The 25,683-nt window shown below is 40.5% G+C and overlaps 7 protein-coding genes across 13 annotated transcripts; 2 read left to right on the top strand and 5 right to left on the bottom strand.

Annotated features, from left to right (window-relative positions):
• The first annotated feature begins 195 nt into the window (after positions 1-195).
• Positions 196-2,157, top strand: LOC129588418 (vesicle transport protein USE1-like). Of its 2 annotated transcripts, none has more exons than XM_055482629.1 (5): positions 196-383; positions 545-697; positions 1,092-1,272; positions 1,401-1,575; positions 1,812-2,157. In XM_055482629.1, exons 1-5 carry the CDS (start codon positions 273-275, stop codon positions 1,858-1,860), a joined length of 669 nt encoding a protein of 222 aa, XP_055338604.1. In that variant the 5' UTR covers positions 196-272; the 3' UTR covers positions 1,861-2,157. The 2 variants fall into 2 exon arrangements, with proteins under 2 accessions (XP_055338604.1, XP_055338596.1); XM_055482621.1 differs by having other exon boundaries at positions 1,401-1,570.
• Positions 2,158-2,222: 65 nt separating this feature from the next.
• Positions 2,223-4,773, bottom strand: LOC129588578 (protein Wnt-1-like). The gene is given in 7 exon segments (XM_055482884.1): positions 2,223-2,341; positions 2,344-2,560; positions 2,831-3,162; positions 3,460-3,537; positions 3,793-3,922; positions 4,154-4,304; positions 4,660-4,773. Coding segments are annotated over 7 exon segments (1,116 nt in total). The 5' UTR covers positions 4,749-4,773.
• Positions 4,774-5,623: 850 nt separating this feature from the next.
• On the bottom strand, positions 5,624-10,934 carry LOC129582450 (elongator complex protein 1-like). Its single transcript, XM_055473967.1, has 5 exons — positions 10,537-10,934; positions 10,183-10,440; positions 8,295-9,754; positions 6,553-8,218; positions 5,624-6,251 (listed from the first exon to the last, which is right to left on the bottom strand). The coding sequence occupies exons 1-5, from the start codon at positions 10,822-10,824 to the stop codon at positions 6,078-6,080; spliced, it is 3,846 nt and encodes a 1,281-aa protein (XP_055329942.1). The 5' UTR covers positions 10,825-10,934; the 3' UTR covers positions 5,624-6,077.
• A 551-nt stretch (positions 10,935-11,485) lies between these two features.
• LOC129584724 (proton-transporting V-type ATPase complex assembly regulator TMEM9-like) lies at positions 11,486-13,061 on the bottom strand. Of its 3 annotated transcripts, XM_055477035.1 has the most exons (6): positions 12,835-13,061; positions 12,588-12,762; positions 12,371-12,462; positions 12,176-12,299; positions 11,842-12,012; positions 11,486-11,783 (listed from the first exon to the last, which is right to left on the bottom strand). In XM_055477035.1, exons 2-6 carry the CDS (start codon positions 12,699-12,701, stop codon positions 11,643-11,645), a joined length of 642 nt encoding a protein of 213 aa, XP_055333010.1. In that variant the 5' UTR covers positions 12,702-12,762; positions 12,835-13,061; the 3' UTR covers positions 11,486-11,642. The 3 variants fall into 3 exon arrangements, with proteins under 3 accessions (XP_055333010.1, XP_055333002.1, XP_055333019.1); XM_055477027.1 differs by having other exon boundaries at positions 12,588-13,061; XM_055477044.1 differs by having other exon boundaries at positions 11,869-12,012; positions 12,588-13,058.
• A 1,416-nt stretch (positions 13,062-14,477) lies between these two features.
• Positions 14,478-16,667, top strand: LOC129584714 (MKRN2 opposite strand protein-like). Its single transcript, XM_055477015.1, has 5 exons — positions 14,478-14,836; positions 15,028-15,077; positions 15,485-15,674; positions 15,745-16,044; positions 16,113-16,667. Exons 1-4 carry the CDS (start codon positions 14,610-14,612, stop codon positions 15,953-15,955), a joined length of 678 nt encoding a protein of 225 aa, XP_055332990.1. The 5' UTR covers positions 14,478-14,609; the 3' UTR covers positions 15,956-16,044; positions 16,113-16,667.
• Positions 16,508-21,113, bottom strand: LOC129584679 (uncharacterized). 4 transcript variants are annotated; one of them, XM_055476968.1, is made up of 7 exons: positions 20,693-21,113; positions 20,565-20,601; positions 19,918-20,045; positions 19,150-19,780; positions 18,310-18,507; positions 17,482-17,610; positions 16,508-16,786 (listed from the first exon to the last, which is right to left on the bottom strand). In XM_055476968.1, exons 4-7 carry the CDS (start codon positions 19,753-19,755, stop codon positions 16,760-16,762), a joined length of 960 nt encoding a protein of 319 aa, XP_055332943.1. In that variant the 5' UTR covers positions 19,756-19,780; positions 19,918-20,045; positions 20,565-20,601; positions 20,693-21,113; the 3' UTR covers positions 16,508-16,759. The 4 variants fall into 4 exon arrangements, with proteins under 4 accessions (XP_055332943.1, XP_055332951.1, XP_055332967.1 ...); XM_055476976.1 differs by having other exon boundaries at positions 20,530-20,601; XM_055476992.1 differs by lacking the exon at positions 19,918-20,045.
• A 492-nt stretch (positions 21,114-21,605) lies between these two features.
• On the bottom strand, positions 21,606-24,341 carry LOC129584706 (uncharacterized). The gene is made up of 9 exons (XM_055477003.1): positions 23,780-24,341; positions 23,560-23,681; positions 23,448-23,468; positions 23,339-23,362; positions 23,152-23,261; positions 22,982-23,066; positions 22,794-22,884; positions 22,251-22,365; positions 21,606-21,975 (listed from the first exon to the last, which is right to left on the bottom strand). The coding sequence occupies exons 1-9, from the start codon at positions 23,952-23,954 to the stop codon at positions 21,903-21,905; spliced, it is 816 nt and encodes a 271-aa protein (XP_055332978.1). The 5' UTR covers positions 23,955-24,341; the 3' UTR covers positions 21,606-21,902.
• Positions 24,342-25,683: the final 1,342 nt, after the last annotated feature.

Genomic DNA, 25,683 nt, shown 5'->3' on the forward strand with positions numbered 1-25,683 from the left:
GAGTGGTACAGTACTTGCTACTTGCATTATTTTCTGCTGCACAAACGCTTTGTAAATAATACGTACTCACAAAAACACAACAGCCGTACTTTGATGTGACACGGCGTCCTCGGGTCAGCCACCATGGGCGGAAAGCTCCTTGAAATTTTTGCAGTGCTTATGCGTAGTTTTGTCACCTAACGAAACCAAGAAAGCTAAACTGCTAAAGCTTTAAATTATCAGTAATTTACTGATGGCAGTAAACGATATTTGTTTAATAAGTATCGGTCGGAATGGATAGTAATGGTGAGGATTTTTCAGCGCCGGAGATCAATCTTAAGCGGCTGCTTCGCAAGTGCGAACTGTTGGAGAAGGATCAGCAGACAGACTGGCGCTTCGACAAGGTGCGTGCAAGACTGATGTGATATCCCACTTACGATTAGAAAAATTGAAGACGTGTGTGGTGTGTGCAGTTTTACATTGGCATCCCATGCGCTGATCATTGTATGTAGGCAACTGTTTAATAGAATTTTCTACGTTTTTTTCAAAATGATTAATTTTGCAGTACGTGGAGGCATTGCAGGAGCTGTTCCTATCCGTGAAAGCTACGGCGGATACTGCGCCAAAGAGAAGCGATTCTGTTCTAGACCGCATTACAACTTACAAATCGCGGGTCGATCATTTACGCCGTATTTCCAGGCCTGATTTATTTTCAGAGGTGAGTGTTGTCACTTTGTTAAACCGCGTTTCCACAATCATATCTTTTTAATAATTTTGCGATTTGTATGGTAACGGAGCTTCTTGCCAAGTTTGTTGTTCATTGTAATTTGGCTGGTATTTGTACTATTTTTGGGCCTTTTGAAAAGGCTAAAATATTTGTTGTTTACTGACCAGTGAGTTGTTGATTTTTTTTACATTTTTTATTTTTTTCACATTTTTTATTATGTAGTTTTGAAGCTTGTTCGTATAATTACAACTTCGGTGTGGGTTTTATTTGTTCCGTTGTGCGTAATTTTAATAACTCGTTATTGCGGAAAGAGCCGTTACGGTTTCATTTATTTTTGTTTCCCGTGGTTTCGAGTTTGCTTTGCCTATTACGGCATGCTTTGTAGGAAAATGACCGGAAACTGCTCCTTGACAAACGTTCGCTCTCCAGAAACTTAGAGCCGTCACAGGACACCGCAGTACGGTTGAAGCAGGATAATGCTGTTCCCGGGGCAGGAGACAGTGGAGCGAGCGTGGTCGATTTCTCTGCAGAGACAACTTATCCGCCAATCGGATCTTCGTACACGAGTTCGTATATGCTCGTCATGTGTTTTTAATTCCCACTATACAATACGTGATTTACTGCTAGACACGTTGATGCGTTTGTTATCGTGAATCATGACTGATTCCCTTTTGATATTTTTTTTAATTTGTAGGAAATACGGCGGCTGCTGAAACGTCGAAGCCTTCTTCCAGAGATCTGGATATTTTGATGGCCCATGAAATGGAACGACGGGAGCGCATCACCGATGAAATGCTGGATCTGACGCAGACGCTGAAAGCCAACATGACAACAGCTAATCAGCTCGTCCGGAGAGATTTCACGGTGAGGTAACACAACCCTGCGGTAATAATGTGTTTAATGCGTATGAAATAAAAACATCTGTCGAAACCGTAAGAAAATTTATTGAGGACAACTGCTTTAACCACTATCGGTGACTAAATAATTTATGGCATTTTATCATCAATTTTTTGCGCTACTTTGCTGATCCACTGTTTTACCCTCACACTGCCAGATCTTGTGATTGAATCCTAGTAAATTTTTCCATTTTATTAACATTTTACAGACAATTGACAAAACAACGGCAATTGTGGACAAAAACCAGACTCGTTTAGAAAAGGAAAATGCGAAATTGGCGGAGCAGACAAAAAAGAACACAAGTTGGTGGGTGCTGTTCTTCTTGATTGGATTGTTTGGCATTTTTGTAATGATGGTACTCTTTATGAGATTGTTTCCCAAGCCACGGACACGATAAAATTGTTGAAGTGCCGGGGAAACCGCCTGTATAATAAGATCATTTGTATGAATTCTCTTGTGCAGTCTTTCGAGCGCCGGTATCCTGCCAGTCAGTTGCAAACGTGCTCTTCTATTCGCTCTGTAAAACAATTTACACAAATAAAATTTAGGGAAGTTTTGGGAGTCACCGAGTTAGTAAAGTTACTATCCTGGAGACAGATTGACTAAGAATTGGTAGTAATTAAATCAGTAATTCGAAAATCAGATTTTTATATAGAGTCTGCTTGCCTTGACATTTTTCGCATTTAACACTGCAGCACCAGACGAATTTACACCGGCAATCTTTCTCCACTTCTTTACCATGGTACGATATCCTCTTCCGCAGCACATTAAACTGCAGCCATCAATACCGCGACTGGTCTTGTTGCACTTTCTCCCTCTCGTTCCGCCAATTCCGTGTTTCATATTTCGCTCACAATAGTCGGGTGACCTATCCAGATAGACCAAATCGTCCTTTGCGGGAATTTTGTCACCGCGATATTTTGGTTTCAGTTTGCCTTTTTTGCGATTCATTCTAACCTAGAAAGTGGGAAAACGCTTTGCAAATTGAACTACTTCGTACTTATACTTACTACACAGCGATGTACTTTATAAAACCTTGGTAAGTACAGATACGTCGTATGCATTAATAAGTTCGGACTGGGAATTGATTTTATACTGTAACAGTGTAACTTCTACGATTAAAGTACAAGTAATCATTAATTTATTTAGCTTAAGAACAGAAATCTGCCTTTCGTGTGAAAAACTCAAAAGTAAATTCCAAGAAATGCTAGACCACTATTTGTTTACTTGTGAAGCGCTTTCAAATTTGCTGCTCAGCGAATCGCCGATTTTGTGGAACATGGGTAGTTTTTGCCAGCAAAACTTCATAGAGCAGGATCCAGAAACACCGTGACATTTGCATAATATTTGCATATTATTCCGGACATGCCGTCTTCCTGCTTCATTGTTGTGTAAATTCATAAGTCCTTCCGGATGACGCGAAGTTTCTTTTGTGTCCACGAAATCCCGACTGAAACGTTCGCCGATAGTAATATCATCGCTGCAGCCGCTCCAGTGAAACCGTCCGTGTGCCGGCTTGTTGTTTAAGCGGTCGTCGCACATGCAGTCCAAAATATCACCTAGGTAAAGATCCCGCACTCGTCCGCGCTTAATTAACTTTGTAGTTACACATAACCATTCGTTAATAATATTCCTTTACAGTTATTCGTTCCTTCCAAATTAAAAACAGAGAGCTAAACAATATCGAGAAAACATAAAAATAAAAGCATCTATCTAGATCTATGAAATACATAGATTTTGTATTAAGTACAATACGTAACTGGAAGAATACTACAAATACGGTATCCATGCATCGTGCAGGCGTACATAGACAGTATTAGACACCCAGAAGATACAAAAGAAACTTAATATTGTACCTTGGCTGCACGCTTTGGTAATGGAATACGCCACTCCAGCAGAACTTATGGCATAAACGAAAGCCTTCTCCCGGCTATCTGTTGGAAACAGCGTAAAGGGAAAAACGTTACCTGCTCCATCTACCGATTTCAGTTTGTTTACAAAATTATTTACTTACATGTGTTTATTTTGAAGCCAGTTTATCTTCTTCAAAATAATAAGTGTTATTATCAGATTTTTAATAATTATAAGAAGCACTGGCATCACATGCAGTTTCGTTGTCAATCACTTTTTCATTTAAGAAAACGTTTCGTTTATACCAATAATGTTTTCAGAATTTTCTACGAACGTACTTATATTCAACACCGGTCCAAAACCATTGGATGAATTGCTGACACCGGTAGACGTCAACGAACAATTCCATCTCTGTTGCTGGAACTGTTGCTGGCATTCTGTTATGCCCGTTCTGACTCCCGCAATTACCTAATGGTTTACACACAAAATATCTTTAGCTTGTCCTAGGCGCATTCTTTAATTTATGTCTACGCCGTGCAAGTAAAGAGCTTCCTGGTGGTCCGCGAATTATTAGCGCATGCGCTCGAGTAATCCTCTTGACATTTTCTTGCACCAGAGACACACTCAGTCACTCTGTACGGCGTAGAGTTTCGACCGCAACTTATTGTGAAGCCAGAAAATGTCAACGAATCTCATTACCGTTTTCAAAACATTGTGGTCAGCCACACAAAGCTGCTTCTGTTTGTCTCCCAGGTAATCGAGATTTCGGCAAACTGATTGATACGCTATGACCTTATTTGAACTGTCATCGGAATTTGACGCAACATGCACAGCTGATGTTCCCAGTAACCTGTAATAAAATCGCGGCATTGTGCATGTGTTGCAAAAAAAGATGTAGCGGATTTGCAATACATTAATCTTTTATGTATGTATATGCATATGCACATATATATAAGCACATTTATTTTATCGTTACGCATACAAAGTATTGCTCTTGCGCTGTAAGGCGTAAATTATATGCCGGTAAACAGTTAATTTTTTGCATTGATACTGTGACCTCTGCATATGCAGTATATATATTTATTGTTTCAAAAAGTATTCAAAAATTTACTATATATGTAGCCTTCATGTGTTTGTTTCCTATTTCAACTTCAAAATTAATAAAAGCGAGACCTAATCGCGACAGGGGTTCATCATCAGCTTACCACCACGACGAAAATGCCGGTCGAAAAATTTGTAGCAGAATAAGTCCGGAAACAACTGGATCCACCATAAATACATGGGAACTTGTCATTTTGTTCCTCAGCTCATATATACCAAATAATAGTATCATAAAGCTGAGATAAAAAAAATCAGGCTCCAGTTAATCCTGGTTCACATGTTTGGACCATGCATGAGTCCAGTTCCAGTTCGTGATTCAAAGGTGTCACTTGCCTTCACTTGGCAGGATGCCCAGTCCTGCTTTATACTCAATAATAAAGGTTTGTGAAAAGAGCAACAGCCGCAAAATTGATTCCTAACAGGATTAGCTTTTGCAAATTCTGGGAGTATCACTGATATGATACGTCTTTACACATTCCACACGGCCTACTCGGCCGATCGGACTACACATATCCATTCAACAGATTGTTACAAATCGCGGGTTGGGCAGAGTTAAGCTCAGTCAACTGAGCCCCAAAGTTAATAAGACGGTATTAAATGCTCAGTGTCCATCTGCTTAGATAATCTGACCATTCTCCCATTGGAGTAGCGCTAGCTTCGTCGACGCAGGACACGATATTATATCTGTGCTTGTCCATCATAATTAAGCGGGATAGGACATTTCTCTAATCAACGTTTACATTTTCATTGACCAAACACTGATACGAAACTGCACACACGGACACACTTGGTCAGACATTGGAAATGTGGTAGCCCAAGCATGATGGATTGATTACGCACCATGAATTCTTTTGACATGTGATTGCTTTATTAGAAGCTGGCTTCGGATGGGACGACCGTCAGGTTCTGCGGTGCAAACGGTTTTGCCGTAACACTGCTTGTGTACAATTAATTACACTATACTTAATTATACACTGGTTTTTCCGTATAACTGCTTGTGTACATTGAGTTACATTTCACTTAACAAGACGGAAGAGACAAAAAAAAATTTTATTTATATTTCAGGCTATTTCCTTGATTCTGTCGCACGACACCGTTTCCATTTGACGAATAGCCATCAATTACGCTAAAAGACCAATCATAATTAACACATAAAAAAACAAAGAGAACAAACACTGGGCAACCATTGCTGGATGTTTTGAGCTCACAAAACCTCTCGACAACCAAGCTTTCTGAAAAATACACAGCATGATCACACAAAGTCACAAACAATCGCATCGCAATGCTCTGCTTAGCGGGCATGACTGACAGGTTTGCGGCTGACTGACTACGACAACTGGCCGGGTGTCGCATCGCCTGACGATGGATGGATAACACAATGGAAAAGGCGGATATCATGTTAGTATGGTAAACGCGCTTTGGATAGGAAGACATTTCTGTTCACCGCAAATAGTGACGAGAGCACCACACATTTATCCAAAATCGGAGACAGCAAATCAAGACAATCAGTTAGCGGAGCGCTTCAGTCATCCAGCTGATCCATCTTGCATTCATTCCATTTTGACACATTATTCAGTTCTGGTGGAATAAACAAGACCAGATCGGACAACGACAGGTTCCCAATCTGTCCGTCGGAAACAGATGAATTCTGCATATCAGCGGCTATCATGTTCGAAGTTGCATTTGGTCCATATGCCTGCAAAACTGCGATTACTTTCTGTTGCTCGTTAGAATATTCAGTTGTAGAGAAAATTCTTTAGTCACTGCACCTTACTTTACAGTACGAAAAAAATTAACAAGCACCGCTTCTTGAAGTACTTTTTCGTAAACGTGAATGTCAAAAAAGTACAGTCCACACCGGCTCCATGCGTACTACCGGCAACAATAGCTGTCCAAAAAACAAATAAACTCAAAACTGATAATGCGAATTTTAAGAACCTTCACATTCGTTTAACACCCATTCTGCTAGACTTATAAGGTAAAATAATAGGACTTACATAGCCTCCAGGACGGACACCCGTGACATTCAGCAGACTCTGCACACTCCATACTACAGATCGCTTCGCGGCCAGCTCCTGTACCAAACTATCGAACTGCTGGAAAAGATTCTTTGCAGCATTCGACAAACCGATTAAGACTGATATCTTCAGCAAACTTTCGATATCTTTCATCATCACGTTTGCCTGGTTATACAGGCTCCTGATGGTATCCAGCAGTGCCAATTCTTCATATGATCCTCCTTCTCGCAGACTACGCTTCTTCTTCTCGTCTTTCCGCTTACTTTTACTGGAGCTCTTGCTCAGCTTGCTCAGTTTAGAACCACGAGAGTGGTCCGAAATGGAACTTGTCTCTGAAGCGGTATCTACGTAATCTTCTCCACTATCCTTCTTATCTTGCTTCATTTGTCGCACAACTACTAAGCGACTCGAATATTTTTTTAAGCTGGTCTTGATCTCTTCAATTTCATGCAAAAAATCTGCATGGCACTTCTCAGCTGTCAATTTTAGGCGAGGAAATGTATCTTCCTTGACGTTCTGCCCGCTAGCTATCAATAACAGCAAATCGTCCCAGCATCTTCCTGCCAAAAACGTCTCTGTTGCTTGTACAGAATTATTCGAAAAACGTAGTAATAGATTTCCAGCTTCAGCGTGCCTGCTGTTCGATTGTAACTGCAAGGCTAACTGCTGTGCCAATTTCGATAGTCTTTCAGTCTCCCAGCCGGCACGATGGGCGCACGACATGGCCAGCTGCCAGTCCAGTGATTTTCGATACGAATCCACTGCTTCCTCAAAAAACTGTCCTTCCTCATAAGCCACACCCGCTTCAAAGGCTCTCCGTTTTTGTTTATTTAAATACTCTCCATATAAGAATAAAATTCGACTTCTTTCACTGCTCTGCTCAGGAAATATCTGCAATGCGTCTTTGTACAAATTATGTCGCGTCATAATATCCACAAACTCTTCAAAATATTCCGGTCCCAACCTGGCCAAATGTTTTAACGCTTTGGAATAGCGCTTTAAGTGCTTATCAATCTCCAGAAACTGTCGCGCTTCAGGCTGTAGAATACGGAACTGATTCAAAAACGGAATGTACTCTTTTGGATCCTTCCGCGACTTTCCGGCCACCATTAAAACCAGTTCTAGATCGTATGTTCCGAGAGCAATATTAAACAGCTCGTTCACATCAGCGGAATACAGAATAAATTTCAATGCTTCTTCGGCCGAAATATATGGCTGACTTGCACCACGTAGATCTTTCACTCTGAAGAGGGCTGTCTCCAACTGAGAAGGTTTCTTGTATATGTCACAAGCTAAAAGGGAAATGAACATTTTTCCCAAAGGCTGGCTGCCAATAATCTTCTCCAACCGATCCAGGACGGTATTAACTTTGTTCGAGACAGAAGGCGAAGCCTGCGCAAAGTGCGCCGCGTAAGTTGTGCTCGTCACATTATCGTTGTTCAACTCAGCAATGAAGATATTCATATTGGCCGAGTCGTTCAACTGCTCCACAAATAATTGGACATCGTTTAGGAAAGTATTTACGTTGTAATCAACGAGGAGATTCATGTCCACACGATGGCGGCGAGCTAACTCAAAACCGAGAGCATAATTCTTCTGGTTTAGAGCCTGGCATATTCGGAATATAACCAAGGCTCGTGGATGGCTGCAAACAAAAACTCATTTCGATCCTACAAAAGTAACATAACGAAAACGCAAACCCAATGAACAGAAGGACATACATTGTCTCCAGATTACCACGTGGAAGCTGTAAAATCACATCCGTCCTGTCCGAAACCACTGTCACAAGCCGCGATCCTCGCTCCACTTCTCTTTCATCTCTTAACGCTCCAAATTTTTCGATTCCACGACGAATGGATGTCAATTTGTGATGATGTGTTGTGTACAGCAAAAAATTATGATCGACAATGAATGATGTACATGAATCGCTAATTAAATCCTCTTTCCGATACAATCGCTTAGACGCACTGTGTAATCCAAATAATTCTTCCTCAGAAACTATTTCCACTCTGTCACATGGTAAGGGAAACCTGAACAACTTGGAAACAACCGCGCCGGTCAAGTTGTCCATCAGTTTGAAGATCACACCGTTGCAAGTCGCTACAACAAAAAAATCCCCGCGCGGTATGCAATTCAGAATGGGTGCATCAAAATATGCCAGCAATCGACATGTTTTGTCTGCTTCCAGAAATTCCATTGATGACAATGATTCCAGTTCCATTTGTGATTCATGTTTCACTGAAAACACCCACAAACCCCATAAAGGAACTCCATTTTGGTTAGCTGGTTCAACTACGGCCAACACTTGGGGACCAAACCAAAATATTCGGGGATAATTCGCAAACGGGATAACGCAAGTCTTCCGCAATATGGGTGCAGCTGTTGGATCCAAGCGGCTCGAATAAAATATCGAAACAGATTTCTTGTCCGTTACAACCGCAAGCTCATAAAAATCATGGGTAGAATAAAACGCCACTTGATTAATGAAGGAGTCCAAGGTCAAAAAATGGGAAGACGAAGGAGGAGGAACAATTCCGGAAGCAAAATTTGTCAATAAAACCCTCGTTCCATCAATTACGGCAACCGTCGAGGAACTATCTTCGCTGCGACAGCAGCTCCATGTCCATTCTACTGTGGACAGACTTCCCGAATCGAGAATATAGAGAACATATGGTTCGTGCTGACTCCAGCGAGCCGCTGCAATCTGATCCGCACCGGTGCGCGGATAGCGCAAAGTCTGTTTAGCATACCAATGATAATTGTTCACAGTCCATAACTGAAGACAATCACAAAGGCCAGTCGGCTCATTGAGCACAATCCACACCAAAAGAATTTCGGACGTTGAGTTCCATTGCAGATCTTTCACAGCTGATTGTTGAGCAGGAAAGGGAAGAGCGAATTCGCCGTGCCGCAAACCATTCTTTTCAAAAAACTGAATGTGTCGTTGATCTGATTCGTAAATCGAGGAAGCGATCAGAGCTCCGGAAGGTTTCCAAGCTAGGCACCATTCCAGGCCGTTAACAGGTTCACTGGTGCTCTGCAAAACTCCCTGTCTATCGTACACGCGAATAAGCCGACTGCGGCGCAGCTCCGAAATGGATCCCACGGCAAAATACTGACCGTCGCCTCGCCAAGATATTCGTGGAATCGCATCATCTTCCCCCATTATTCCACCCGTTATCTGTATTAAAGCAAATCATTTCATATTCGTTTTGTGCTTGTTATTTACGTATCATTAACCAGAACCGACTACTAATTTCATAAAATAAAAGACAAACTTGGGGAACACAGGTAACAAAGAAATTCTTCAAAAGAAGGAAATTACAAAAGCAGCATCTCTGTTCAGACACCACTGGACACCACCACCACCACTGTTCAGACACCACCAAGTCCATAATACGTAGAACAGAGCGAACTTCGTGAAACTCAGTAATAGTACAACAGCATTTTCACTGTTTCACACCCTATTCAAATTAAGTAAATAACTGCAAAATGTAAATGCCAGTTCGAGCTTGGAGTTGATAGTAACACTTTCGTTACTCACAGTGATACCACGCAACTATTGCAACTTAAATTTCCCGGAACAAACAAAAATCAGGCAATTCATACCTGTGTTTTCGCTTTCGCAGCTTCCTTGCCTTCACTCCCATGAAACTGCGTTTCTTTCTTACCCCATCCGACAGTGACGGGCATTTGTTCCCCGAACTCCTCCGACTCCATAGGACTGGTAGAAACCGCCAGCCAGTCAGCTGTCATGACGATCAAATGCGGTCCTCCGTGTGTATGGCGAGTGGTCAACGCTAATACTTCTTGATCCGCACTCCATTTACACGCACTGACACCCTCCGCAATGTGGCACATAACAGACTATAACAAAATAAACACATTTTTTTATTTCACCTACAATGCTTCTAGAAGAAGCGTCCGCCAGGAGCGACGATCAAGTGACGCAAAAATACGTACCACGTCGTTCCCCCAAGAAAGCGCAATCGTTCCTTCGACTGTTGCGATAAACAACGCGGCTTCCGCGACAAGATAATCGATGTCCACAATGTGCGAATGCTCCGGAGGGATACCAAAGACGGTTTCTTCCTCATTTCTTATGAAAACATAACCTGAATTACTGGCGGCCGCTACCGCTCCAGTGGTGTCTGAACAGAGGAACTTGGACTGATTGTCACCAGCATGCTCTGAAACAGTACCGAACGGCAACGAGCGGTGACGCTCGGAAACAAACTCTAAATTCCTCATTCTGAAAAAACAGCAATAGCAACGTTGTAGCACTCTAAAGAACCAAATAAAACCAGATTCAAGACTCTATATGCAGAAAGATTCAAGATTCTATATGCAGAAAAATTTCAAAAAAGATTTCTTAGTTTCTGAATGTCCTCAATCTAAAATCTTACACGTGAGGCAGCTCGTACAACACCCGCCTGGGGGCGGCGATATTTTTGGATGTAGTCACAGTGCCGTCCTAGGCGGTTGGTTGACCACTACAGGACGCGAAAATTTCCCGAACTTTGTAGCTTCACTAGTTTGCACTTCTGAACTTCCAATTGTTTCTGCATTTTAATGAATGATATTTAAACGGATCAACGGAATGCACGAAGTTAAAACCTCGTGAAATCTCAAACCCGCAAAACTGGAACTTGGGTTACTGCACAGGCCGCAGACTTTTCGTCTTATAGTTCTGTTTCCGACTCAGAACTATCAGACGGGAAAACAATTGGGTAGACTGACCACTTGCTTGTCCATCTTCAGTCCACCATCGGGCAGAACATTGCGACAGCAGCCGTGTTGCAGATTTTTCTACTATCAGCTATCTCGTTGTAACGGGTATTAGCTGCATGTTGCATATTACTCCATCAATCCATAAACATAAATAAAGGCTGTTTTGCGGTGCAAAAGCGAATTTGAGCGTCCATCATGCTTTTTTTCGCGCGCGTATATACAGAAAATAAAAAAAAATAAATTACAGATCACTCAAAACCAAGGGTCTTCCTTGTTAATTACAATCATACAACATTGTGCTAGAAAAATCAAACGATCAGACTAGGTCGATTTATGAATTAGTTGTTCAAAACTGTCCGACGTATATAAACATTTCCTCTTTGCTGCGTTACTGCTCGTTTCCAGCGTGCCATCTGATCGCTCAAACGTCCAGTTATTGACAAGGTTCTCCGACGTTCACCACCGTTCCGTCCATAACCCTGCAAAAGAAATTTTTGGGATTAACGGAAACTCCTTGAAAATGTAGTAAAAAAGCACCTCAGAATCGGAGAGCAGCTGCTTTACCTCGTCGTCGAGATGCTGCTCGTAGGGAACGGAAGTGTCCTCCACGACGGCTTTGGTGGGCTTGAAAAATCTGGCTTCCAGCAGTAAATATACCATGTAAACCATGAGTATTCCCGTAATCACAATAAACGCAATGACAACAATCTGAAACGGCAAAAAGACAGTAAAGGATCGAAAGCAATGAGAAAAAATTGTTGAACACTATGTTGTGGCAAACCCGCTTAGTAACACTGATACCTTTTACAGTTTTACTAATTAATAACATGTGACCATGTCACACCGTCAAACGACATCGCATTTTTATTACCTTTATTGTTAAAGAATTCCTGTTCTGGTGTTTACACTGGCACTTCGCACAGAATTCACCCGCGGTGACTTTCTGTCCGTCCGCCATACTGGTCACATTGGGCAGGACAACGTGGTCACAGTTACTGTTACAGCACAATGAAAGCAATGGTAAATCAACGCGACATGTTGAGTTGTGTGAATTTCACTTGCTTACCATTGTTCAGGGTTTACGTTCCTGATATAAACAGCACGTCCTGTGCCGTTGATACGGGGACAAATACATTTGCAACGTTTGTCGGAATGATCCTTAAGCAGAAATGCAAAATGTGTAACAAATTACAAACAAGACCAAACTCTCATAATAAGTTCCTGGGTATGCGATCAATTCCTCAAATTTTACTGGTTTTCAGGTTTTGGAAGAATTTTCGTACCTCATTGTCATCAGTTCCATACGCCCTCGTGGTCACAAATAGCAATAACATCGAAACAATAATGAAATTATAGGAGCGCCATGTTTTCAAAGCCCGTGCAATATTAAGATCCATGTCGCCCTCAGTTGATGGTGAGATAAGTCACGAAGCACTTACGTTTTTATGAGTTTAGGAACTGCAGAGCAGCAGATTAAAGAAATTAATGGAATATGATTACCGCTTACGCAGTCCAGGAAGCGAAACGTACCTCCAAAACTTTTTTGCAGGTACTAGTTAGTAAGGTAACAGTACCAGTACTAGTTCTAATGTAAGGTAACCGTAGATTTGGTGCTACGAGCCTACGATCGCTATTATTAAAAAAAGTACCTAAAATTAGCAAAGGGAAGAATACTACAAATTACAAGATTTAATATAAAACTTCGGTATATGTAAGTGCCCATATTTTTTTTAGTTTGTGATTTCAAATTAATTTTTGAAGTCGCGCTTAGCCAACCGCAGTCACAGACCATGCCGCAGTGCTCACCAGATTGCTGTAGAATCCGCCTCGGCGCCTCCCCAGAAGAGTGGCATTATTTTTACAGCAGTCGCCGTCATTGACTGACGTAATATTGACTAGACCGCGTGCGATGACAAAGTGCTGCTAGTGGCAAAATTCAAAATGCACCATTAATTGGATTTACGCCCATTTTTTTACTGGAATTTTCAATATTTTTAAGTTAAGCAGTTTGACATGGTAAAGGTGCTGTGCGACTGAAAAAAGGCAGTAGCAAATAAGCAGGGCGCTATCCACTGGAAACCCAGAAACGGCTGAAAAAGGCGCCGATGGGGGAATCGAACCCCGGCTACGTCGTTAGATCCGCGTAGGCAGTACCACTGCACCACGGCGCAATACGTTGAAAACTTGAAATCATTTGAAAGATTTTGTCGCTGTACGTGAGCCGCTTCTCCGCTCACACTAGCAATATGCACGGAGAAAAATAAATTCAAAAATTGTTATACGTAACTGCTAGACAACAGGAGTACGGCACGACGACACAGTAGATCTGGAATTTCCGACACTCTCGGCATCTCCCCGAAGACGGGAAAATGAAAATTCCAAAAAGTCGGTTTTTTGGAATTTTCAGAAGATGCCACGTTCAGCCAAAATGCTTAGCCTGGCAAATTTCCGAGCCGAGCTAATACTCTGACCAATCACAGCTTCCTTGGCGTGACGTCAATTTCAATTTTCGGTATCACGGTCATTTTCGACTTCCGGCTGCATTTTGCTTTGGAGCAAATCGCACTAGGTATACTGTACTCGTACTGACCAGAGGTTGCCCATCTCCATTTTTATACGGGAATGGATCCCATTTTTCCCCCATTTTCCATTTTTCCATACTAAAATGGTATGGATGGAAAAATTGCATTTATGGATGGGGATGGATGGGGAAAACGAAGAAATGGGCGGAAATGGGAAATTTAGGAAATATGATGAAAATAACGAATTAATAGATTTTTACAACCACTTTCGTTGCCCCAATTCACAAAAACCATCGCGCGCCCATAAAAAAACTTTCGCGCTTCGCGCGAAATTGTAATAACTTGAAATAACTTCTAAATGGTACGATCGAAAAACGTTCGGCAAAAACAGCGTTGAATTCACGCTTCGCTGAATAGCGGATTGCCTCGCAACTCGGTTTTTGCTTGTTCGTTTTTAATTTTATTTTTAAAAAATGGGGCGCTGAAATGGGAACGGAAGAAAATGGGTCCGATCCAAAAATTATGGAGCGGGAATGGGTGGGAAAAGCTTCAAGAAAATGGGGTATGGATGGGATATGGAAAAAGCAGAAATGGGCAACCTCTGGTACTGACCCAATATCGTTGCGTCCATTCCATTCATAAAATCAATTTTTGTGACCCGTTTTGGCGTTTTGCAAACATTTACGTCATTTGAGTTTGGTTTCCTAATTCCTGGCTTCGTCAGAATTGTTTTACAATTTAAATTAAGTACCTCAATTAAATAAAAGACGAAATTTTTTTACAATGCGGCCAATCAGTATCGTCCATCAGGATCCTTGTCTGACAGTTTTCAAGCATTGCAGCAAAGATACTGTTGTCATTTGTATGGGTTCGCCCGCAAGCTGTCCTCTGTGCGATGGGGAATTGAAGGACTGGATGTTCTCCTTTCGCCAGATTTTTGCTCCATGGAAAACTTCAGAGTCGTGCCCCTGCACGATTGTGATCCGTCCAACGAACGGGAGATTTCTCCAGTAAGTTTTGTTATTATGTATGTACTTGCGAGTATTGAACCCGTCGCCAGTGCCTGCGATAGTTAAATTTCAATCAAATATTTAAATGCATAATAAATTTTTAAGGAAATGATACCAATAATGTTGAAGTCGTCGAGGTTTTTGACAAATGTTCATGTTTTTATACGCATTAAACATCGTTCTGACTGCAGGGATTACACAGGAGTAGAGGATTTACACATCGGAATTGCGGATAGCGACGGTAACTAGATGGTACTACGGTAATTATGATAAGTATATAATGACAGTACTGTTTTTTCTTGTTTTTAAATTTTTATTTATGTTCTGTTATTTTAATATCGCGCGCTGCCGCTTATCTTGCTGACTGCTTGCGCCAGAACAAGATTTTTTTGTAATTATCATTTTCCTATCTCGTACGTAACGTTGCTAAAAGTCTTGAAGTACGTATTTCAGCCTCCCTAGTACACTTTTACGAATCTGCGACCCACCACCATTATTTCAAATAAAAAAATTGTTGTTAGTTCTTTTGGTAATTAGGAAATTAAAAATAGTACTTTTTGTAAATTTTCTGATGTTTAATGAATTACTTAGCTGTACCTGATACAAGTGCTTCGCAAAATTTAATGTGCAGTTGTTACTGAGTTGTAGGGCAAGTTTTGCATTATGACGATAATGGAATCAAGCGAGACACGTTCTGGCCGGAATGTCTGCCCGTTTGGTCACAGCCGGATGCAGATTTATTAACGTATGGTTCCGGAAGTATCCCAGATACGCAGCGGTGTAGATGGAATAACACATTAACGTTACACACACTGTCGTGGAGAATTGACAATCATGCGTAAGAATTAGCACGGACTGACAAGTACGTATTCGGCTTTGGGTGATGAAAGCTGCTAAATTTTTAACAGGTACAACGAACAGGTTCGGAACTGTTTCGATTTTGCGCTTGGGTTTGTTCGCGCTTTGATAACTGAAACCGAGCCGTTCGGAAACAAGGAAATGTTTACCTCAGAAGTCATTCTCCCCAAAATTCAGCGCTTATTACGTTTTCTGGAGTTATACAAAAAAGTTTGCTCAACTGCACGGTCATGGATAATTCAGGATACCAAGGATATGTGATCGATCGTTGGTTGGCTGGTGACTGCGCTACCAAACTGAGAAATACCATTGAAATGCACGAAATGTGGCTTCGCATTGCTGGTTGGGAGGTACAGCCGTTATTTCGAAAATAAACACTCTTAAAGTTAAGGTAGCGGAAAAGTTCTTGTTGTCGTAGAATGGATCAAGACTTGTTAAACTTGCATTTTCCTGGAAGCGAATGAAAGAGAAGCTATCCTAACGGAGGGCGCTGTAACATTTTGTGTGTGAAATCTTCCTGCGAAGCACAGTTTTGAAGCTGGAAATGATGTGCCGTTTTGTTCTGAATTTTCAGCATTGGAATTGAACTCAGAATAAATAGCAGAATGATGGTTTTGTTGCCTTGCTCCTCCTGGAGCGCTCTATCTCTTTATTTAACTGTCTAAGTCTCAAAGCTCTTGCATTTCTGTTTGTTTAATTCTCTACTTGCATCGGAATCGCGTCGACAAGACGAACTACAACTACGTGTGCAACACTTTGAACTCACTTTTTTAAGCAGGTAACTTAAAATCAACACATGTTTTTTTGTGTGTTTGATCATTGGAGCTTTATTTTTTCAAGCAGTTATGATTCAACTTGTGAGTACTGATGGTGGACGATTTTGTACCTAAAAGCCACAATACATGCAAGCGTTGATACACTCTCATACAACGGTTAGTATTGCGTTGCTAACAAAATAAATTTAAAATACGAAGTCTTTAGCAAGTTTTACAATTTACGTTACGGTTTGCGTGAGCAAAAAAAACATCTGAATTTTAATAAGCTGAGATTCCAGACTGTTCAGTATCACTCCTTCGGCGTCATTTGAAGCCCCTGGAAAAGAAACAGACATGCATTAGGGAGAGATACGCAGTTGTTTGTTATTCTACATAGATCGGAACGAATGGATTATCGAACACACTACAAGCGCATTCGGTATTTAAACTTTGCTATGCATTTGATACTATCATACTAAAAATAAAATGCTTTAAGACGGTATATATACTTTTAGGGTAGTTGAAAACATTTTACCTTAAGTAATTTATCAAAAGTAAATGCATAGCGTATACGATTATAATGATTGTAGTAGTAAGTTTGCAAGGTTTTGCCAACTTTTACAGCATATCTATACTCAAATATCGCAAAAAGAGACATATTTTTTTCGAAAAAAAGTTCGTAACCGGTTTAAAATAATTTTATTCAACCGTTACAACCACAATAACTTGCAATTAGACGTGTTTGATTCTAAGGTACTCTTAGTTAATTAAAGGTAATTCGCGACTGGCATTAGGGCTTAACGGTACATAACAGGAGACTAACGACCACCGACATCATTTTTCAAATACCTGAATATTAGAAATTTTTGTTGCTTGATTGCTTATACGTACTATCGTACGAATGATAAGACTTAACCGAGAGTTTGTTTATTCGAATTCATAGCTTTTCTACAAAATTAATTGTAATTTTACAATGGTCATTAAGGCAGAACTTAATCAGTGTGTAAGGGATGCATAGAAGTATTGTTTTACTTTGATTAAAGCATCCAGCTCCGTTTCTAATTGCGCGTAAAGGTCATTTGCATTTGGTCCAGTTTCGTTGTTGCTTGTTTGCTGATCGAAAATGCGCTCAATAGGGATTTCAATACCACTAGAAGATTCCTTCAAAAGAAAGCAGTCCATGATCAGTTTCAGTACAAATTAGAATAACAACTTAATCGCGGCTGGAGTAATGGTTGTTACTGTCAATCTGAAATCTATTCCAAAGGCTCTACTACTTGATGTTTGTTATAAATTCTAGATAAGTTTTTTTTTGCGTATTCATTAAATGAAAATAATCCAGCACACTGTACCAAAGCGGTATAGCTGATTATAAAGGGCAAAGCGGCATCATTGTTTGCGAGTAGAAGCTTAATTATGTTTTGGTTGCAGAGTTTGTTTTAACCAAAGCAGATTATAATGATCCTGCCCAGGCTTAAACGAAACATAAATTTCAGAAGGTCGATGTACAGTATGGTGAAAAACGATAATTTCGCATGGCGAACTAGTCATTTTCAGGAGCCAGTATGCATATATATAGGGAAACAATTCAAATTACAAGAGCGAAAACTTTGGGCTGCACCACGTGCACTTCCCATGGCCATAATTATGTACTGTATATCTTTTAAAGAAAAAGTGGCAGAAATGCCACATAGCAGAAAGTCTTCGATTTTCAGTTGTTATGAATGTACACAGTAGAATTACTGTACACGATGATGGCGGCCATAAACAGTGCATACTGCATAGTCAGTCATGAAGTTTCTGTGCGGACCATATACTAGTACAATACATATGCAGTAAAATCAACGCTAAAACGCTTACCTCACTACTGGCATTTTCCGGTTCAGAAATCCGTTGAGCATGTTCGAACACCGGCTGATCAAAGTTTTTCCTGCCAGGCAAAAAAGGGTTTTGATTCTGCTGCATTAACTGGTGATAAGGCCGCTCGTTTTGAATTGTATTTTTTCTGGTTTCTTGGGCTATACCCTCATCATCATTCTGGTATAAAGGATTTTTCATCTGCAAATCAGGATTGACTGGTTACTGACTGTACTAAAATAACTGATTTGTTAGGCAGATTTTTGACTTTTTCATGTATCAAAAAATATTATCTGGGCGATGGAAGAGTGGGAGCACAAGGCAGTTGTACTGCTATATATATAGAAATTATGCAACTGTATTAATGCGCCAGCGTCAAGCCGGTCAAAGATCGATCTTACAATAAGAATGTTTTACTGTAAAAAAATACAGTAACGCACTAACATTGTCCTTGAAATACTTGTCATAAGGACAAAATTAATTATTGTTCATATAGTGCACAATATCGTCACAGGACACGTATCTGCGCGGTGCGATACTATCATTGTAATTAATCTTTAGTATACAGTAGACAGTTAAAACAAATTTGCCACAATGTCATTATCTGTGTACAAACTGGATTAAACGCTCAAAAGTATCGAAAGATAATATCTTGAAAAAATCAACGGAAAGCGTGTTTATTTTTTTGAGGCGAAATTTGCTGAGTTTCAGCAAGACTTAGTAATATAACTTAGTGAGTAATATAACTTAGTGTACATTTATATTGTACAGATACACGCTTAACGGTATACCAGATTCTCGGATGGAAAAGTACATACAGATATAATACTAACGCGACCTTACCTCGTCAAAAACAGCCACTCCCGTACTCCGTCGGCTTTCCCGAAGTCCCCGGCGATTTCTTTGATTTTTGCTTCGGGTTGCTCCACTCATTTTGGCTGTCAGCTTTTTGCGGGTTGTTTCAACCGAATCCCGTCTCTCGCTTTCCAACATCCAGGGATTAAGGTTGTCGGGAAAAGTGTCATCACATTCGTCCGCCGCTGACGTTTCGTAAGCCACTGGCGCCGGCGTGCGCATGGCTCGGAGTAAGCCCTCCGTGAGCAATTTGGAATTTTTCCTTTCCGGTTGACGGCTGTCCACATTGTTCAGAATATCAGCATGCAGATCGCGATCCGTTAAGTCTTCTGTGAAACTGTTACCGTCCGCGGAGGGGAAATTCAACCTTAACCTCATTGTCATGGTGTTTTCGTGGAGAATTGATTTGGGCATATTTTGTAACGTGGTGAGCGGTGCCGTCATAATCGCATCAGTTGCATGTTGAGTATTGACGATAGGATTGTCGGCAATGTGGTTATGGTTATGCGTGATGCTGGCCGAGCCAGCGTCCGCTGATGATTGGCTGTTATTAATATTATGGTAAGCGTTATTGTGATCACGGTTGCTTTCCATTCAGATTTCGATTTGCTGATTGGACCTAATAAACAGCGTGTGTACATGATAGCAACAATAGGCCGCAAACAGTAACCTATAATGTTTGTACTAATGGTCTCCATAGGTATGCGCCACATAACTTAATTTTTCGGGTCATCAATAAATTAAACAATTGCGCACCGGTTGCAAATGGAATTCGGTTAAATCTGGCTTCCGGCTGCAGTGTTAGAAGTAGACGCTATTGGTGGAATATGGATATACATAACTAACATAAGAATTGCAGTGTCGCAATCGTATTGGATGGGCACCTGTGTATACACATTACACACAATATTATTTGCGTATAGTCGAAAATGAAATTATCGTCTGGCTTGATTTCATACCGTATGTATTTTGGTACCCTATATATTTGTTCCCTTGCACATAATTTGTGCCAATTACAACTTTACACAAATAAGAATACGAAAAATCAGCAGGCAAGACCAATAACTATCCTTGTCGAATCCGACAGGAAAAAAACCCGGAAAAATAATTTAATTCAATACTGTATTTGGTAAAAATGTTGCACTATATCGACAAACCGACAGTCAAAAAAGTTAATATCAGACTGCATATGCAGTCTGATATTAACTTTTGACTGTCGAGTTTGATCTTGGTTGATATTGTTACTGGAACTTCATGATGCATCATGAAGTTCCAGTAACAATATCAACTAACCATAAGTACTTATTTGACCTGCCGGGTAGCTATGCTCAAGTACGAGTATGTATACTGTGCATACAGAACGCTCACCGTCGACCGGGCTACTTTTAATTAATCCTACGCACCGTCATGAAAACAGAAGGAAGTTATCCAGGATGGAACCTGAATAAGTGAATGAAAGTAGTGCAATTTGGATTAGTCTTTTCCAACAACGAGCGCAATAATGATTTAGCGATCACTTGAATTCACGTACAATGAAGTGAGATTAGACGCAGACGTGATCGCCGTTACTTTTTGATTACTTATCCCTTTCTAATCAAATACACACGAGATAATCCAATTCAGAGCAGATATATAAACAAAAAGTGGGTTGTGAAACGTATTGCAGCATCAAAAGATTCTACAGGTTACCAAAAACAGGAAGCGGATATTGTATTCGTAGATACTCATAAACCTCTTTGGTAGTTATGTTATCAAAAGATGAATGTTATGTTTAAGTTGCGCATAACGTAAAACATCTTTAGAGTACTTCCAGACTGGTGAAAGTGAAATGAGCCAGATTGGTTTACATACACACAACCGATGTAGTGATGCTACAAAGTAATACACAGCAGTTTTCAAGACAGAGGCTATTTAATGGAACTTTCGTCACAGGGTTAACGGCAGTACGCAGAGCGTCGCGGAAAATGTTTCCGAGACGAATAATTAGATATATAGAGTTGCTGGATTCTGTGCATGTCCATGTCGTGCGCCGTACTTTTTTGATGACGGGAGATTTTAAAAATAGACTACTTAATCTGACTTCCTCCTAACGGCAAGATACGCGGACTTATTAAAGAAGTGCAACTAGGTTTTTGCATCGCCGGTCAGCTGAGCATTGGCTATATAAAGCACCAACATCCCCACTTGTTGCGAAATTCATCGGCACTGCAGCCGGAATTTCATGCATGCACGTCGCGTCGGAACGACCTTGTCGACAGGACGAAATCTTTCAAGCGTTCGAGTGAGACACATTTGTGTACACATAAAAGTCGTGAAACAAAATGATTTGGTGAGAAAACATAGGCATTATAGCGTTCAGCAGTGGCACATAAACATTTTGTTATTACTGAACGAACCAGGCAAAGGTGAGCAATAATTGTTTATCAACCTTCGCTTTTATAATTGTATTCTACGCTTGGATATGCGCGCACTTCTACGCTACATAAATTAACCCACACTAAAAAAACAAAACTGTATAACATGAAAATATGTAACAATAAAGTAACGAAATTAACCGGTTTTTCCACCAAAGTGTGATAAATCCAACTGAGAATTAAATTCTATCCGTTTGGTATGGCGAGATATACTCCATATTGCAGAAGACAAATATACCAGAAGAGTTCGTATGTTAACAAGGAATCCATAAACGAAACCAGATCAAAGTCAGCCAAAATAATCGGAAAGTCGCAGCGTAACATTTATCAAAGCACGCTCTCCTTCTTTCCTTTTGCTGATCTCCCACGATACAAGCTCGTTTTCATCTTTATAGACACTCTGCAGCATAAAAACATCCATTTAAATCCAAATGGTAGATCAGTTACAGTGGTCGTAAAATTCCTAATGATATCGTACATTTTCGGAATTATTTGGCAATAACCTATTCAGTACGTAGGGGTAAGCCCCAGACACTCATAGGGTCATACCTTTTGCTTACTGCTCAAAAACAACAAAAAGCAAAAATAAAAATTGTACAAATTGTACAAACGCCGCATACAGTTTTTGAAACAATTTAAAATACGTACGCCTGTTGCACAATTTAAAATACTTACGCGTTATATTTCAGATCGGCAGAGCTCACTTTAAAACGTTTCGGGTTATCAATGTGACGCTTTACGGAAGTATCCTCCTGAATGTCGAAATGGGGAGGTATATCACCTTTAAGGTCTGTAACGAGAAACAGTTACAAGATGTTCGACAATCGACAGTACTTGTAGTCATTTAAGCAACTAAATTCAAGAATAGAATGGTTGCAAAAAATGGCTCTAGACATTCTATAAACAGTTCTTATTTTCATCAAATACATCAGCTTTAAGATTGCTTTTTCTTGTATAAATTTTTAAAATTACTGTTACGCTCAATAAAAATTTTACCGGAGACTGTTCGTTTGCAGTTAGTTAAGTTCTACGTTACTCTTTTATGTTGGGGTCACTATTTCTTTACTGAGCTGCGAGTATGGCCGACTCACGAGTTTCGAATCATTGTGAAACAGAATTTGAAATATTCTGAGCGTTTGGTAAAGAAAATTTAAGATCTCTTATAACACAATGTTACATCAAGGTACGAGCAATTTTTTAAGATATATTGATACGCACAAGCCTCCTTGGTGTAATGCACGGTCAGTCCCAAGCGAATGTCATTGTTTTCGAAATCTATCGGCTTGACGGTCTTCATTGCATCTCGAATCTGCAAAAACAGTACAAACATTTACATCACGATTTCCGGTACACAACGCTTTTCAATTTTCGCAACAACTAATTGGGTGACAGACTGAAAGTAGTACCATTCCAATCGTGCGCGAGGCCATCTGCGACACTTCGGAGTCACTCAGTTTGGGCTTAACAAATTTCTGCGAGCCGAAGTCCAGTCTGCAAAGAAAACTGCTAATTAGACACTTGAACGAAGCCACGCCCGCCAAGGAAAATGTCCAACTGCCAACAGTTCCACTCCTACGTTTTGTCGAGATCCGGCACACCCCGGGATCCTGCCACCTTCGCAGTCATCTGCTTCAGCTGATCGTCATCGCGGTGTTCCAGCTCAAATCGCCATTCTTCGTACAGTTTCTGCAGAGTGCAAACCAACGCTATAACGCTTAACTTGCAATTCGATAACAAAGAGCCATTATTATCGGTGCACTTACGTTCATATCCTGTCCGTCATGGAACTGCGGAAAGAAAAGTACAAAAACAAAGGCTCACAGACAGAAAATCGATTAAGGTGAAAAAATTTTCGCTATGGGAAGTTTTTACCTGCAGAATTATCGCCGTGACCTAAGGACGGAATAAAGTAGGGAGGTTTTGATTTCATATCAGTAACGGATGGTCTTCAAACGCGGCTTACAAAGAACAAATTGCACGGTACCTGATGCGCGAAAATTCCTTTGAATACTTTGGACAGCATGTCCAGCAATCGGTTGACGGCCTCCTGGTAATCTTCGAATTCGCCCTTCAGGTTTTGGCGTTGCAGAGCCACCACGGTGTTTTCTAGATATTTATTACCGTAAACGTGCGTCCCAGTAAGCATCCCTGCTGACTGCGTTACCGGCACTGCTTTCGTTATGAGAGTAAAGAAGCATACTTACCGTCTCCCAGATCTGTTGACTGGAACGCATCGGCTGGAAATACGTGCCGTTCTTTCAGTATCTCAGAGATTGACCAGGCGAGAATTCTGGCGGTCACGCGAGAAGAGGTCTCTGCACTGGTCACTTCTAAAGTATTCGTCTTAGGCGGCTGAATTACTTGCTGCTGAGTGGCCATCGTCAAGATTAGTAAATTAGCAACTGATTTACACTTGAAAAAACTAATCAAAACTGCAGCAGCTCAGAAATGCGCCACAAGCACTACAATGTTCTGCTTGCAATCGATAGTTATTAGTTACTCTACGAGTAGAAGTTACAAGGGATAGCTTTGGTTTTCCCGTGCCTGTGGCGCGGCATTAATGATGAAATTAAACCAATAATTATCACCAAAATCACAAAACAACTTGAAACTTGGTAAGTGCTAAAAGAGGAAGAAGCCGCAACAGTGCGTAACCTTTCCTTAGGGAAACCTGATCAAACATCAGTAACCGAACGGAAAGCGATTCATAATCACTGTATTATCAAAAATTCGGAATTACCGCACCATAAACATAAAGCACGTTTGTGCTGCTGTACGGTACGGCTGTACTCTGGCACGCACAATTCGTAACCGTCAACTGGGTGGGGTAATGGTTTTAAAAAAGCTGCAAAGGAAGTACTAGTACTCGTACAGTCGTACGTACTTTATTTTAAGTTTTAAAGTAGTGCTTGTGCTTGTACTAGAGTACGAGTACGAATATTTTTGACGATAAAACAAGTACTGTACATGAACCAGACTACCAGGGTGCCCGTACGTTTTTGCAATTATATTTTACAAATTTTTTGCGGCAGGTTCATTGAACCGTGACAGGTTCTTATATGCGGTATACAACTAGAATCAGTTGCAGCATATATGAAACTGTAGTTTCGGTTTTTGGTCTTCGATATCCGTGTGTAAACAAAACTAATTTTTGGCGCCCGTAAAGTACGGAAGGGTCCGGCCGGTTGAAGGAAGCGGTGGGGCCTAACAGTCATGTGACATGAGTCATGTGACAAGAGTCGAGTAACGATGCGTGAAACTTGTAGATGGCGTTGTTAGCTCGGCATGTTTTTTAGTTTACATTATGTGCTCCTACATTATGTAGGAGCACATTGCATCGGTTTCATCGGTTCTTGTAGGAGAAAAACGGAATTGTAGTATCCAAACAAACGTAATCCAATATGCTCCTGCAATGTGCTCCTACATATGTAGGAGCACATTGCAATGTGCTCCTACATATATGTGCTCCTACATATGTAGGAGCACATTGCAATATTCTCCTACATAATGTAGGAGTACATTGCAGGAGCATATTGTATGTGGAGATTATAAGGGGTAGGAATATAAAGTGCTGAATAGAGAATTTAATAATATAGTAAATTATATTAAGGTGATATGTTTGACGAAAAGTGATAACGAAGAAAGGGTGTACTAATCCAGTGTAGGGAAGAAAGAGTCTACATTGAACTAGGGTGAGTTTTACTGTAGTATGGTATAAATATATTCGACCTTGTGGTTGTTCGTATTTGACTGTTTAATGAAGTGTTACAGGAAGTGGAGCGTGTTGCGGGTTGTAGATAGTGATGGATTATTGTGGAAAATTCGAGAAATTTCGAGAAAGTTGATTGCTTAATGGAGCAGATTATTATGTTTTGCTCTGATAGTCTTGGATGTGTAAGAACAGGTGGTTTGTATATGGAAAGTAGGTTGGTAGGTACATTAAAAGGTTGTTCGAGAAAATGTATAGTTTAATTGGTTTGTTGACTGGATTTTTTGAGTTCGGTGGGTATAAAAGAAGTTAAGGAATCTTGTGTTGGAGTTATTATGGAGTGGAGGAAGTTGAGGAATCTTGTGTTTGAGTTATCATGGAGTAGACGAAGTATATAAA

This window comes from Paramacrobiotus metropolitanus, unplaced genomic scaffold, assembly GCF_019649055.1.
Source record: "Paramacrobiotus metropolitanus isolate TYO unplaced genomic scaffold, Prichtersi_v1.0 Parri_scaffold0000002, whole genome shotgun sequence".
Classification (NCBI taxonomy): domain Eukaryota; kingdom Metazoa; phylum Tardigrada; class Eutardigrada; order Parachela; family Macrobiotidae; genus Paramacrobiotus; species Paramacrobiotus metropolitanus.